We start from the raw sequence: 15194 nt of genomic DNA, 5'->3' as shown, positions 1-15194 counted from the left end.
GGGTCTCAGTTTTATGTAAGGTGAATGATTAGGTCCCATGGTCTCTAATTCAATGGTCTCAATAATGGGTGCAGTACCCTAAAAGCTACACAACAATTCATAGGAATGTGTAGGAAGAAAATATCAGAAGTTCTATTCATATTTTATCATATCCTTTTAAATTTCTATTTTCTAAGGTACACAAAATAGAGTATATGTTTTTAATTTATAAACATATAAATTGGAGATCAACTGCTCAAACAGAAGTATATAATCAAAGGAGTGTATACACTATAGCCCTAATGTACTTTCCAATTATCAAATTCTGTGATTCTGTTATTAAATGTCCTTGAGCACAGAAATGCAAGAAGTTCAGCCATTTGGTTTAAGAACAATAATAGATTAAAAGGAACAAATAGCTCTAACCATAATGTGGTTACTGGATGTAAAATATATTTTTTCTATAAAATCCTTAATGATCAAAAAACAAAAACATTCAGGATCTAAGTGTAGAACAATTTTATACCTTGCTGAAGTTGTTTGGTAAGATCCTTGATACTGGAAGCATGTTTACGTCTTTGAGTTACTAATTCATCTTTTAATTCTTCTATCTGGGTACTCAATGTTTTAACTTCTGTTTGTCTACAAGTGAGTTCAGCTTGCAGAGTCTGGACCTCTTCTTTTTGCAGTTTTTCCTCTTTTAACAACCTACTTTCCTGAATATTAAAACAACAACAACATCATACTATTTATTTCCATTATTGCTCAGTTTAAAACACTAAAAATACAAGGTCCTTCGCAGTAGAGGTTTGTTCATTGTCAGTCCCTACTAGATTTTGTTTGAGTTACTCATATTCTCATATAACAATGCAGAGGGATGCATTAATAATACATTTTTCTATACATGTAAAACAACATGTGATATAGATCCCTGAATTTTTGGTTCAAAGTCTCAAATTATTATTATTTTTGAGTAAATTAAAGACATCCTTATAACTTAGAAATATTAAGTCATTTTGAAACCATAAAAATCCCATGATATTTAAAGTACCTTCTAAAAATATATAGTAATTTCAGTTAGGAATAACAGAAACCCTGGTTTTATTATTTTCAAAAAAGAGGTACCATATATAATCATTTCAGGGAGAAATCTTATTATAAACTACTTCAGTCAAAAGGAAAAACTGACATGGCTTACAGCATTTGAAATTACCAGAAAGTCAGAGCCAATAAAGAAGAGCTTAAATCAACTCTCACTAATTGTATGCTGTTAGGGAAATTTAATTTGTGCCTCTTGCTATGTTGCTTTAAACTATAAGTATACATTTATACTTACCAAATTAAAATTTGTCTGTTTCATTTGTTCACACTGGCTTTGCAACTGACTTTCACTACAGGAAAGTTTATCAATTTGTGACTGAAAAGAATTGGATTCAGACTGAAGCTGTGCATTCTTACTAGTGAGCTTTTCTGTAAATAGTAGTAGCTCAGATTCTCTTTTCCTACTGCCTTCGATGTCTTTTTGTAGGTCATTAATCAAAGAATTAAGACTTTCCACTTCTTCCTTCAAATTTTCAATTTCTTGTTTACCTCTAAAAAACAAAGTTTATATTTAAGAAAAATCAAACTATTAAAAGACATTAGTCACTTGGGAATTTTCGTCTAATGAAATACTTTATAAAGGTACTTTCAGTCATTCATCCAAATATTTATGAATGTGTTATATATGCCAGGAACTAAGAGCTGGGAATATAAGTGAACAAAACTGACATGACCCCTGCTCACAAAGAACATTTAGTCAAGTGGGAAAACTGGAGGTGAGATAAACATTTTTTATGTTGAAAGCACATGTTACCTGACCTAGTGTTAAACTAATACCTAAAATTGGGCTGGCAAATTTTTCCTGTAAAAGGCCAGACAATAAACAATTTAGGCTTTTGAGCCATATGGTCTTCATTGTAACTGCTAAACTCTGCCAATGAAGCGTGAAAGCAGCATAGACAATGAGCAAGCGTGGCTATATTCAAATACAACTTTATTTACAAATACAGGTGGTGGGCCATAGTATGAGGACACTTGACCTAAAGGAAAAGCAGGAGTTACTGGTGGGACAAAATACATTCCTGGTGGAGGGAGTATACTTGCCAACATGGGAAAGGGAACAAGAAAATGCCTTCTTGTAAATACCAGAAGATAGTACTGATAAGGGTGAGGTCTGCACTGTATCACTAGCACCTAATACAAGGTTGGTAAATAAGAGACAATCAATAAACATTTGTTCATGATAGTTGAAACACAAGAGTGAAAAAGGAGAAGGGTCCAGAGGGAGAATCAAGCGACAAGTCACTATTGATCTCACAAGCCATGCTAAGACATTTGAATTTATTAGGTAATCTTTGAGGCAATGGCAAATTACTGAAAGGATATGAGCAGATTTGCTTTTTAAAAAGATTATACTAACCACAGTGTGGGGAATGGATTCAAGGGGAAGCAAGCACTAAACCCAGTTTAGAAACACTTGCAGTTATCCAGATGAGATCTGATACTGGTTTGGGCTATGGTTGTAGCAGAAGGGATGTAAAAAGTAAACAGAATTGAAAGCCATCTACTGGCTAGATGAATGGGAGAAAGAGAGAAGAGGCAAGATTGACTCCCAGGTTCCTGGGATGGGCAGGCATGTAGATGTTACACTCATCCTGGGAACATGAGAGGAGAGGTTATTTGTGGGTGGAATAGATGAGTCAGTTTTTGGACATGTTAAGGAGTGAGGCATCTTTGTTATAGTGTAACAGACAAGGGATGAAATGATGACTTGAGGGTTCTGCAGCTACTACAGGAATAGTTGGAATCACCTAGGGGTAAAGTAAAATGAGAACAATAGAGGGCTTTAGGATCAAAAGAGAAGCCTGCAGAGAAGACTAAACAGAGTGGCCCAAAAAATGGGAGGAATACCGGGAGAGAAGGGTGAGGACAAAGTCAAAGGACCAGAGTGTCGAGAAAGGTTAAGTTCCGTGGTGTTAAAGGATACTGAAAGTTCCAGTAAGGCTGGGTCTGAGAAATGTCTACTGGATTCAAAGAAGGCATTAGTTTTTTAATGAAATGGTAGGGTAGAAGCTAGATTGTAGCAGAGAGAAGAAGAAGAAAATAGGAAATGAAGAAACAGAATGAGAGGACAGATGATTCTCTAAAGAAGTTTGGTTGTGAAGGAAAAAAATAAAAGCTGGCAGGGAAGGTCATATGAACTTTTGATATTTTTTAAAGATCTAATCATATTTAAATGTAGGAAGAAAAAAAAAGGTCAGCAGAAAGGTGAGAGATATAGGATAAAGAGGAACTAAATCAAGACAAACCCTGAGAAGGCAGAAGAGTATAGGATCCACAGCAGAAGTAGAGAGGATAATTAGATTCAGAAAGAAGCAGGAACATTTCTTCCACAGTAACAGAAGGGAAGGAAAGAAAAATGGTTGCAGAGGCAGGCAAGTTACAGGACTAATGGCAAGAAGTTGAAAGAAGTGAGGGCTTCCATTCTATGAAGTAAGTAGCAATCATCTGTCAAAAGTAGAAAGGTAAGGGGGAGGACCAAAATGAGTAAGCTTTAGAACAGGTATTAGGAAGAAAGGGAGAAGGCTCTGACCAAGGACACACAGTAGGATTAGAGGGGAATTGAGATCCCAGTTGAGGCTGACCATGAACTGATAGCAGCACCAAACTGGTTGATGGTGAGGTTTTCTTTAACAACATTCTGCAGCTTGGTTATAGGTGAAGTGTGGAAAAAAAGATATTTGGAATCACCCTGAATGCAGGCTTTGCCAGGTAATGTCACGAGTGGCTTTTACAAGGAGAAATATCGACTCCTGATCTCCAGCTACATACCCACAATAAATAAATAATACATGTAAATATATTTCTACCTTTCAGAGGAAAGTAAGTACTGTAAATAAGCAAAAGATTTTGAAAGCTAAGGAATAGAGGGACTAAATAAATCCAATCTATCTTATGAATTACTTCTGCCAATGTTTAAGGAATATAAACTTTGATTTTTAGAAGTCATGGTGGAAACGTCGAAGATAAAATTCTAAAAAGAGCAAATGAAGACAGGAATTAAATTTTTTTTAACTTAGTAAATGGAAACTTACAAAATTGTTTGTTTAATGCAATTGTTCCATTTAAAACAGAATCTTAAGAGAACTTAAAAACCTACTGATTAGCACAAATAGAAGATGCTCATTTTATACCTTTGAAGCTGTTCCTGTATATGATCTGCAATTTTCACTTTGTCTAATAAATTATGAATTTCAGCTTTTTGGCGATTAATAATTTCTTTATATTTCGATAATTCATCTTCTGTTCTTAATCGTTCATCTTCTAGACATTTCACCTGTCAAATGATCATAACCAAGTTGAACTACGAACAATATTTGCTTCTTCCTTATGAATTCTTTCAAATAAGGCTTATATATTAATAACCTAAGCTGAATTCTGAAACACTTTTAAAGAATATGCAGAAAGTATACCTGGATGGAAGTTTTAACATGGCCCTTTTATTCTTGCTGAGTCTTTATTTCCTCACCTGTAAAGGGAGATACCTCCCCTTTCTGCCTCAAAGAACTGGCATGGAGAACAAATAAGAAGGTATATGAATAACACTTTGAAAATATTAAGTGATCTCAAATTCAAGTGGTTATTTAAAAGCCTATTTTGAAATGAATGATCAACAGTGATGATATATTTTACCTTCATATTCATATTAAGGATACTGTCCTTACAGTAAAGACTCTAAACTCCAGAAAGGCTTTGATAGCTTATGTTAAAAACTGAAATTCTGTCTAAGACAATTAAATATACCCAGAAGGAAAAAAAAAATTCCCCTAAGAAATATAAATGAAGACTTCCTTTTTTTTTTCTTGATACCCATACTTCTAAGGTCCAATTATCTTTCCAATAATGTGCTGATAAGATAGCCTTTAGATCAGAGGCCCAAGAATTATAAACATAAAAATATGGTGTGAAACAGGTATGTTTGACAAAAAATCAAAAGAACTGAAGTAGAGGACATTTTCACTTCAACAAAAGAGCCAATTTTGTTGCTAGGGAATTTCTACTCTAGTCTCCTGGCTTCTTTTATTTGAAAAATTTCTGTGTAAATATCCTTACCCCATCATTTGAAAAATCAGACTGAGTCCAAAATTAAAGACAATATTTATCATTCCTCCAGAGTAATAACTAAAGATTTAATTACCTTTGTTCTCAAGGTTCGTAGCTCATCCATGCCCTCCTTAAATGTTCTCTTCAGGTCTTCTAGTTCCTTTATTTTGGCATGATGCATCTTTTAAAAAGTTTAAAAGAAACCACAAATCATTCAGTACTAAACAACATCTAAAATCTATTGCTTGCTCCTTTCAAAAGGCCTAAAAGTAGATAGCAATAACTACTCATGCCTAGAAAGCAGCTTTCTCTTTCTGTATTTATTACCAATTCAAGAGTAATTGAAGACCAAAACTGCTCACCTCTAGCTGATCAGATTTTTCTTGCATTTGTTTTTCAAGTTCTCCTTTTGTGACTCTAAGTTTTGCATCAAGCTCATTTGATTTAATTTCTTCTGATTCCTAATGGAGAGAAAATGAAAAAAATATGTAAAATTTTCAAGTTTTAGTACTCTGAAAAGAGAAGACTTTGTGATTAAGTTTTCTAGTTGTGAAATACAGAGCTTGATGTATATCTAAATATTATGACTGCAGTGAAAAATTTAAATGTCAATTTTACATCAAGAATAGCAAACTTAAGCAACATAATACAGTGGTTTCTGTTGTTTTTAAGTTATACACTTCCTTTGTACTCTTCATTCTTCTGACATTTTATAGTTTTAATTTAGTTGGAAACTTCTCTAATAAGAACTCTATTTAAGTTGCGGGTATTTAACACAGCAAATAATCTGCATTTTACTTAACCCCCCTCAAAATCCATTCCACACTTAAAATACTGCAGACATAAAAACTTAATGAAACAAGAATATCAATATGTAGTACAATTTGTTACTAATCTATTTAAAGAGTTAAGCATACCTGATAGGTTTTTATCATATCCTGACAGTTTTTTCGTATCTGATCTGCTTCTTCCTTTGCTTGGGTTAACTTAGTTGTTGTTTCTTTGAGTTTATCTCTGGTTTCCTGCATTGACAAAGACAGAAAGTTGGCCAGGACAACTGAAGAACAGAACAAAGAACACAGAGTAGGGAGAGTTCTTATCATAGCACTGCTACCAACTATTCTAATATTTTGTTTCTGACAGAAAATTAAAATTGTCTGGGCAGTTAACTGATAGCTTTAAATAAAGTTTATTTTGTTGAGTTTTCGGCAAGTTACTAGAAGTCACTTACCATCTCTGATAAGAAGAGCAAACTGTTAAATACCTCTTTGCACACATATAAAAGACAATGGCCTATGGTTGTGTTATCTATTCAAAACTATCTTTTAATAGATTCATGCTACAATTCGATTTCTGTTCTGAACCACTTTTGTACAATGGCAATTTTGACCCTTTACAAGGACCAGTCTCCCAACAAATTTAATTACTTTTTCTCAGTTCTGATTCTTGACTTACCAGCTCCAGTTGACAATTCTGACCACCCAGCTCTCTTTCCTTTCTGTTTCCATTACAAAACAGCCTTCTTCCATTTTTTCTGTTGTTGGCATCTGTCTCCTTGACCAACTTCCTACTTCTTGTGCGGATTTTCCAGGATCAGATTAGCCCTTGCCTTGCAGCTTTTTCAGCAATTCTCCTTCAGAGAACCACTCAGTCTCACAGTCTTGGCTATTATCTGGATTTCAAGTGTTAGTTATGTATCATTTCTTCCTAGTAGATTCCCTACTAATTCCTTCAAAGGGGGGTAGATGATGCTATTCTGCTGCCAACAGATAGAATCCAGGGCATCCCTAGATTAAAAAAAAAATTTTTATTCCCCCCTTGTGACTTTTTTTGCATGCTGTCTGCTCTGTGTCCATTTCGCTGTACGTTCTGCTGTGTATTTTATTTATTTTCCCCTCCCCGCTTGCGGCTTGCCTACTGTCTGCTCTCTGTGTTCATTCGCTGCTGGCTCTTCTATGTTCTTGCTTGTCTCCCTTCTTTTTGCTGCGTCACCTTTGCTGAGTCAGCTCTCCACGGAGTTTGCGGGTCAGCCAGCACTCTGCAGCATGCGGACGAGCCTGCCTTCCCAAGGAGGCCCCAGGACATGAACCGAGGGCTCCCATATGGTAGACCGGAGCTCATCTGATTGAGCCACAACTGCTTCCCCATCCCTAGATTTTAACAATCAATACACTGTGGTGTAGCATGTTTCCCACTATTAAACATAGCTTTTGGACAGCAGGGCCTGTTGTGTGTGTGTTTAATAAAAAGCTTAGAACTTGTCACATATCAATTGTTCAGTTAATATCTGTTGAATTAATGAAGGAATACCTAATATAAACCTTTGGCTCCAATATTCATTTCTCTTCGTTCTTTTTTTCATGCTGTTTCTCTACTTAGAATGCCTCTCCCTTCATCCCTCACACCATCTAAATCACATCTATCCTTTACGTGCTGCTTCTTAAATGTCATTTTTCAGACGATAAATCTAGCAATAATGTGTTCTCTTTATTAAGAGCTATGCTCTAGCATTATTTACTCTACCATGCAATTAAGTACTTAGCTATATACTTTCAATTGCTGGTCCTTGATAATAATTTGAGTTGTATTAAAACTCAGTATCATTTTTATAAAACAAGCAATTATTTGGAGACTTTTATCAAATATTGTTTTTATAAAAATACTACAACATTAGCTCTACAAGGAAAGAGAGAGGGGAACTTGGAATATGTTTTCTTCTATTACTACATTATCATTAACTAAAACAGAGGCTGACATATAGTAGGTACTCACTCCATTCACTCAAAAAATAGCAATAGAATGGGAAATTGTAAGTTGTAAATACATTACTACAATAAAATATTTTTTAAAAAGCAGCAACTGAGAATTCCTATATGCCAAAAACATACAAAGTAAATGAATGACTGAAGAAAGGAAAAATGAGAACCACATTAAAAGTATTTAGGTTAAGGTACTGCCTGTGATTCATTCATTCATTTATCCAGTATTCACTGAGTACTACTCAATGTGCCAGACACTATTCTACCTCTGGGGAAATAAGCAGTGAAGACAATAGACAAAATCTCTATCATCATGAAGTTTACCTTCTAGTGATGAGATACTTATCACTATTTACTAAATAAATAAAACATATAATGTATTGGATAGTTATGAGTGCTAGGGAGTAAAAATAAAACAAGGACATGAGAAAGTTAGGCTAGGGGTGCTAAAAATTTAGCCAGGATAGCCAGGGAAAGTCTCATTGAGAATGTGATATATGAGTAAAGACTTGAAAGACATGAAGAAGATTTGCTGAGGGATTGGATTCGGGGAGTGATAAAAATAAAAAATGAACCCAAGGTTTTCGACCTCATCAACTATAAGGGTGGACTGTCATTTGTTGAGATGGGAAAGCAATGGAAGGGAGGGGCATATTATCAGCTCAATTTTAGACATGTTAAGTTTAAGATACCTGTAAGTTATCCAAGATGTCTGCTTTCAAGCAGCCACCTTGATATATGAGCATAGGAGTTATATTTCTGGGAGCCATTAGCATATAGTTTTCATTGCAGATTTCAAGTTCACTAACCTTGTCTTATGCAGTGTTTATTAATTCCAACCAATGTATTTTTCATCTCTTGAAGTAAACCTGGTGTTTTTAATGTCTCTCCTTATCATGCTCATGCTTTTCTCTACTTTCTTGAACATACCGAATATTTTAAAAATTGCTGTTTCAACGTCCTTGTCTACTAATTCTATCATCTGGTAATTTCTGGCTGTTTTTACTGATCAATTTTTCCCATGGGTTTTATTTTCCTGCTTCTTTTCATGCCTGGTAATTTTTAATTAGATGCCAGGCTTCATGAATTTTATGTTCTTGGGTGCTATAGTTTTATATTCATTTAAGTATTTGTAGGCTTTGTTCTGGAAAAAGTTAAGTTTCTTGAAAACAACTTGATTTGACATTGCTTTTAAAGCTTTGTTAGAAGGGTCCAGAAATGGCTTTAGTCTAATTAGTTTCCACTTTCGAAGCAACACCCTTCTGAAAGACTACCTGATGCTCCATGTGGCAGGAGGTCTTTCCACTTTGGCTGGTGGAACCCAGTCCTTTTGAGTTTAGGGATTGTTCCACCTATTTATTCCTTTTTAGTATTCTTTCTCCATCTCTAATTTCCACATACCAGGTCAATATGCTTGCTTCTTTCATTTTCTAGCAATCCATACCATGTAACCTTAACCTCTCCCTTTTCCTATTTACAGAGTAACTGGTTAATTAACTGAGTTATCACTCATTCTCTGAACACTTGCTGCTCACAGGACATCTCTAACAGTCTTTAACTCTTTAATGCTACAATTCCAATCAGTTTCAGGATCCTAAAACCAAGTATTACATCCAGATCTTGAAGCAACTCAGGTAGTTAAAAATTACTGCCATGGTATAGTCTTATAGATTTGGAATTTTAATTCCTCATCAACCCAAAGTAAAGAGAAAAATAAAATCTAAACAGCTCCTAGCCAAGGGTCAGTCTAAGAATTGTTCCACTTACTCCTTTTTGGTAGATCTTTCCCTGCCTCTGAAGCTTCATTACACACATGCACCAATGAGTAGAAAGCTGAAGACCTGAGGGGAACCCTCTCTCTCTAACCTATCTTTGATCACTGCAACACAGGCAACTGTACCCACAGTTTTCTCTTATGATACTATATATGAATATCCACAAGTTATTAAAGTTCTACTACCCCAGAATTATTTAATGAGATAATCCATGACTATGGTTTTAAACACTATCGCTAATGCTGTTTTTGAAAATGTAGAAATTGTATTTTCAAAGCACTGTTGTTCTTCTTAAGTCATATTTCAGAGTTGTACTTTTTCTTCACATCCTATTATCTTCAGATTTTTATTACCTCTAATATCAGTTTTTCATATTTTAATTATATTTAATTATATCATTTTATTTACTTTATTGTATTTATTTTTTAATAAAAGGATATTCATTAGCTAAAATACCAATGGAATTAATAATAATACAAAATAAGGAAACATTTTATAAAAGAAACTTTATTATGTTCATAAACAAGAATTTAATACCTTGATTAGAAGAATCTTAGCATATTTGATATTTTTAAAAATTGTCAGAATTTGTGTTCCATTTTATTTTTATTTAATTTTTTTTTGAGGTACCAGGGGCTGGGGATTGAACTTAAGACCTCATATGTGGGAAGCTGGCACTCAACAATTGAGCCACATCAGCTCCCCTGAGTTGGTTTTTCACTTGTTTTGCTTGTTGTTTTTGGTTTTTTCAGGAGGCACCAGGAACCAAATCTGGGACATTCCATGTGGGAAGCAGGAACTTAACTGCTTAAGTCACATCTGCCCCCCTCAATTTTAATAACCCAGATTCTGCCTCTATACCCCAAATTTCTGACAATATTTAATGTAAAATATAGCATTCAAAAAAGGCTTGAAAAACAGTTTTGAGGGCTATAAACAATGAATGATAAAATTTAACTTTCTATCCAACTGAATATGTAAACATGCAAGGAAATGCTTTTTTTTTTTTTTTTTTTAAACAATCACCAACTATTCAGGTATTCAGGCCCAAGTTATTCTCCACAAATCACTCACTACATTTTGGATTCATGTCTCATTAAATTTTATTGCAATGCTCTTAAAACTGTTTCTAATTAATTATTCTGCTGCATTATAATACTCACCTTATGTGAATCCATTTCAGCTTTTAATTTGTTTTGTGCCCATTTTACTTTAATGATGTGAGAGCTGATATCTTCCTTTAACTTGTCTATTTCTCTGATGAGTCTAGCAGTTTCACCTTCCTAAAATAGTAACACTAGGTCATATTTTTCAGTTAAACAATCAACCAATTATTTATGTATCTTTTATAACCCCCCTTAAAATAATTAATGCAATAATAATTTATCAGGGGCAGGCATACTATGGCCCACAGGCCATAAAAGTGATTTTAAGTCCCAATCATAAAAGGGCAGTAGAATCACTAAGTCCAAATAACAGACAGAGAGATGATTATTATTTGTATTTTAACTGATTGGATGTATTGCAAGCATAAGCATATCTTTATGATTCTTCCCCACTGGCTGACATTAAGGTGAAATATGAACTAAATTTGTTTGCCATGCTTCTTGAGCACAATGGCAACATTCCTCAACTAAAATCGAATGGAAAAAAAATAATGTTCATCACCCAAAAAATGATAACACATTGAAAACATGATTATGCCATGAGGATCCTTGTTAACAGTAAGGGTTCTAAATAGCTCAGTAATTCAATCTCCTTGGACAGTCCCTAGAAGACCATGCTTTCCTGTAAGAAATAAATGTATTCTATTCTATGGTGAATAAGTGGTTCATTAAGATTCTGGTCAAATTATGCTATGATTCTAAAACTCTTCACATTTGACACTATTACAAATACGTTTTATGAAAATAAAATCTTCCCTTGAGACACAAGTTGATTTCTCCAACATTAGTTTCTAAAAGAAAATTAATTAAAAAAATTGTTTTTTAAGTTATCGAATAAACAACATTTTTCAGTAACCTGTCCTTTCTCAGCAAACCTTTTTTGCAGACAGGTAATGAGATACTGGAATTACTGAAATATTCACATGTGTAAATTACAATGCAAACTATAATCCATGCTGTATAGCAGTGCTCCAAAATGTGTTCATTAATTGCAATGACTGTACCACACTAATGAAAGAAGCTGTTGATGTAGGAAAAGTAGGGGGATGCAGGGAATGGGGGGAATCCCCTACATTTTTTTAATGTAACATTTTATGTGATCTATGTATCTTTTAAAAATAAATTTAAAATATATTTTTAAAAAGTTTATGTTTAAGGGTGTTCTAACCATCTTAAATTATGATTACTTGATTAAATAAGAATCATGGGAACAAATTTCAAGTAAGTTACAAAAGCACAAATTATACCTTTGTTTCACACAGCTGGTGCAACCTTCCTTTCTCCTGAGAAAGCTGCTTAATTTTGTTAGTGTTTTTCTCAAATTCCTTATTTGCATCTCTAAGTTTTCTCTCAAGTATCTCTTTTTCCTTTCGAAGATCTAAAGACTCCTTCTCACCTCTTACATACTTCATTACCATTGACTCTTTTTCTTGGCGTGCCTCTTCACATTTCTTGTTGGCCTTTGAAAAAAATATTATCTAGCATTAACAAAAAACATATGCTCAAATAACAGAAACATAAAAATAAATCAAAATATTTTCCTATTATACAACCAATGCATTTTTTGCTTTTGTACAGCATTCCTAGGATTTGTGCCATGCAATTTTAAAATGAAAGAAAATATCAAGAACAATAGAAAAATGATACAGTAAGTTAATATCATTAATATTTGCGACTAACCTTTCCTATTCCTTTTACTTTGACTAACATGGTTGCTACCTTCTGTGTACTCCACAAGACATGCTTTCCCACCCTTTTCCATCCCACCCTATGCCCCTGGAGGATGGGCATATTATGGACCATATTAACAAGTCTCCTTGCCCTTGAACCTAGTTGAGTTCAGCCAATGGGAGGCACTAGGAAAAAGATCTGGAAGGTAAGAAGAGTTTGAGGCCTGACTCCTCCAGAATCACCACAGGTTTGGGCCACTGCTCTGTCCTCTCTGAGTGGAACTACCTGCTCCCTCTGCTTGTTTCTTTAGGCCAAAGGGTGATAAGGGCTCCCCAGCAGCTCCAGAAACCTGAGTTTTCCCTTGTTGGTTCCCCCAAACTTTTCCCATGTCCTCCTAAAAGTCCTTTTATTATGTTCTCTTCAGATTATCCAGTTTAAGTGTACCATCTGTTTTTCATCAGGACCTTGACTGTACGGCTGACAATTTCTAAGATCTTAATCTTACTCTCTTCCCCCAAAGTAAGCAGCCATATGATAATTAGTAATCACACTTGATTTTCTACATATGAAAAGCTTTCTAAAGTATTTCACACTTAATAAGAAATACATTGTTGGATTAAATGTGAAATATATATATTCATTTAAATTCTCCATGAGTATAAGCTGGTGCTTCATATTCTGAAATTTCACATAACAAACATGTCTACAGATAGCCTTTCTTTTAAGTAAACTCAGTTTGAAAATGTGATGGAGCACATATGTATTTTACAGAAGATGGAACCTCAAACTTTAGGGATTTTTCAATAGCCTCTAGTGATGAATGCCAACTGATACTGCAACTGAATTGAGGAAGTTAACTATTAGAAGAATGTAGGGAAAGCTCCTATGTGCTGATGAAAAGTGACTGACAAAAAAACTCCAGAAAATTGTGGTACTACTGACAAGTATATCTAGTAAAACTCAGAATGCCCACTGTACATATACATATAAATACTTTTTAAAATCACTCAAATGCAATTTTTTTTCCCATTAAAACAGCATTCTAATTTTTAAGAGAAATTAAGGGAAAAACTGGATTGGGGATATCATGGATCCGTAAGGATTTAAAAATGTGCTTATGGACAAAGATTGAGAAAATTGTGCTGGAATCGGCTAGATTTCTAGGTAACTGAATAACTGTACTTAGAAAACGTCAACTAATGGTTTAATGTCAGCTTTATAAAATGTTTAGTTTCATGATAATTTAATGTTCAGATAATGTATTAGCTATTGGAAACACAGAGAAGTCATGGCTTCTGTTCCAGATGAGTGAGATGACATATTGTAATACAATATGATAAATTCTAATGGATGACTATACAAAGTCCTTTGAAAACACAAAAACACTTAACTTTTTCTGGGAGAAGTAGGTAAGCCTGGTATTAAGGGAGAAGTAGGAATTCAAAGAATACAAGACATTAAGCAAGGAAAGATATTCAAGGTAAAGTGAATACCACATGCAAAGTCCTGAAAGTATAAAGCAGTATGGTGTATTTAAGTGATGGCAAGTCATTTTGTAGGACTTAAATTGGTATGTGTTGGCTGGAGTAGGGAAATGGTTACAAAAAAACAGAGAGGTAAAGGTTAGAAGAAGAGCTTCTCTTGTTAAGCTTAAAAGTTGAGATTTTATCTTCTAAACAATGGGAAGTCAAAGAAGGATTTATAAATTAGAATATTTTATTAAATGTGTGTTGTAGAAAGATAATTGGTGGCACCATGGAAACTTCCTTGAAGTTGACAGACAGGAGGCAGAAAGATCAGAAAAAAAGACAATTATAATAGAAGAAGTAAAATATTAGGAAGTTTTGAATAAAGCATGTATGGTACACTGGATAACAGCCTCATTTACTCAATGGGTCAACCACAGAACCATTACAAAGAAATATCCTGAGAAGCTTGTTAAAGGTTCACAGTCCTTGGTCCCACCCCACGTGAAAGCAGCACCTACTTCATAGAGTTGTTGGAAGTATTAAAAGAGATTATGGTAACTATTAGTTAAGCTGCTACAGGAAGTCAGCCCATTTACCCGGTCGATAAAAGATGAGGAGCCAGTAAAGATCTCTGGATTTGACCCATTTAATATGTGTTATCATTGGATTCAACAGCAAGCTAAAATTAAGATAAAAGTGCAAGTAGTTCTGCTTCTGGCAATATGGCAGAAAAATCTTGTCCATGGAAAAACACTAAAATTATTAGATGAAATACAATATCCTTTTAATGTACAGTTGAACTCATAAGATGGCAAAGAATAAAACTGTTATTTCATGAATTATAACAAATGTACTGCAATAATGTAAGATGTTAATATGGGAACTCTGTATTTTATGTGTGGAATTTTTCTATAAACCTACAACTTCTCTAATTTAAAAAATAGCAAAATTTAAAAACAAAGTTTTTTAAAAAGAAGGTATGGGAAATCCCCAGGGCAAAAAAAGAAAAATCTAAGAGGAAGGAAGAACCCAGAATGCTAGGGCTCAAACCTTTATTGCCCTGAGGACATTTACCAATACCAGGCTTTGGGGAGAGGAGTCAGAGAAAAGATTTAAAACCTGCTGCAAGGTACAGAGTTGGAACTGAGATACCCAAGCCATCCCACCATGCACCCACAAACAAAATGCAAGTAACCACTACAAGGAAAATTCTCATGTTGAAAAAAGGAA

At 34.3% G+C, this 15194-nt stretch overlaps 1 protein-coding gene across 2 annotated transcripts in view; it reads right to left on the bottom strand.

Annotated features, from left to right (window-relative positions):
- The window catches only part of CCDC186 (coiled-coil domain containing 186), a 45173-nt gene that overhangs the window by 9508 nt on the left and 20471 nt on the right, over positions 1-15194 (bottom strand). For both annotated transcript variants that reach the window (XM_058298353.2, XM_012525685.3), the window contains exons 5-12: positions 12072-12284; positions 10822-10941; positions 6042-6146; positions 5487-5585; positions 5219-5305; positions 4215-4357; positions 1316-1571; positions 506-695 (exon numbers count right to left, since the gene is read on the bottom strand). In XM_058298353.2, coding sequence (XP_058154336.1) covers positions 506-695; positions 1316-1571; positions 4215-4357; positions 5219-5305; positions 5487-5585; positions 6042-6146; positions 10822-10941; positions 12072-12284 — 1213 coding nt within the window. The remainder of the gene's footprint in view (positions 1-505; positions 696-1315; positions 1572-4214; positions 4358-5218; positions 5306-5486; positions 5586-6041; positions 6147-10821; positions 10942-12071; positions 12285-15194) is intronic.

Source organism: Dasypus novemcinctus, chromosome 6, assembly GCF_030445035.2.
Source record: "Dasypus novemcinctus isolate mDasNov1 chromosome 6, mDasNov1.1.hap2, whole genome shotgun sequence".
NCBI lineage: Eukaryota > Metazoa > Chordata > Mammalia > Cingulata > Dasypodidae > Dasypus > Dasypus novemcinctus.
Note: the sequence above shows the minus strand (reverse complement) of the source record. Positions and strands in the feature narration are given on the sequence as shown.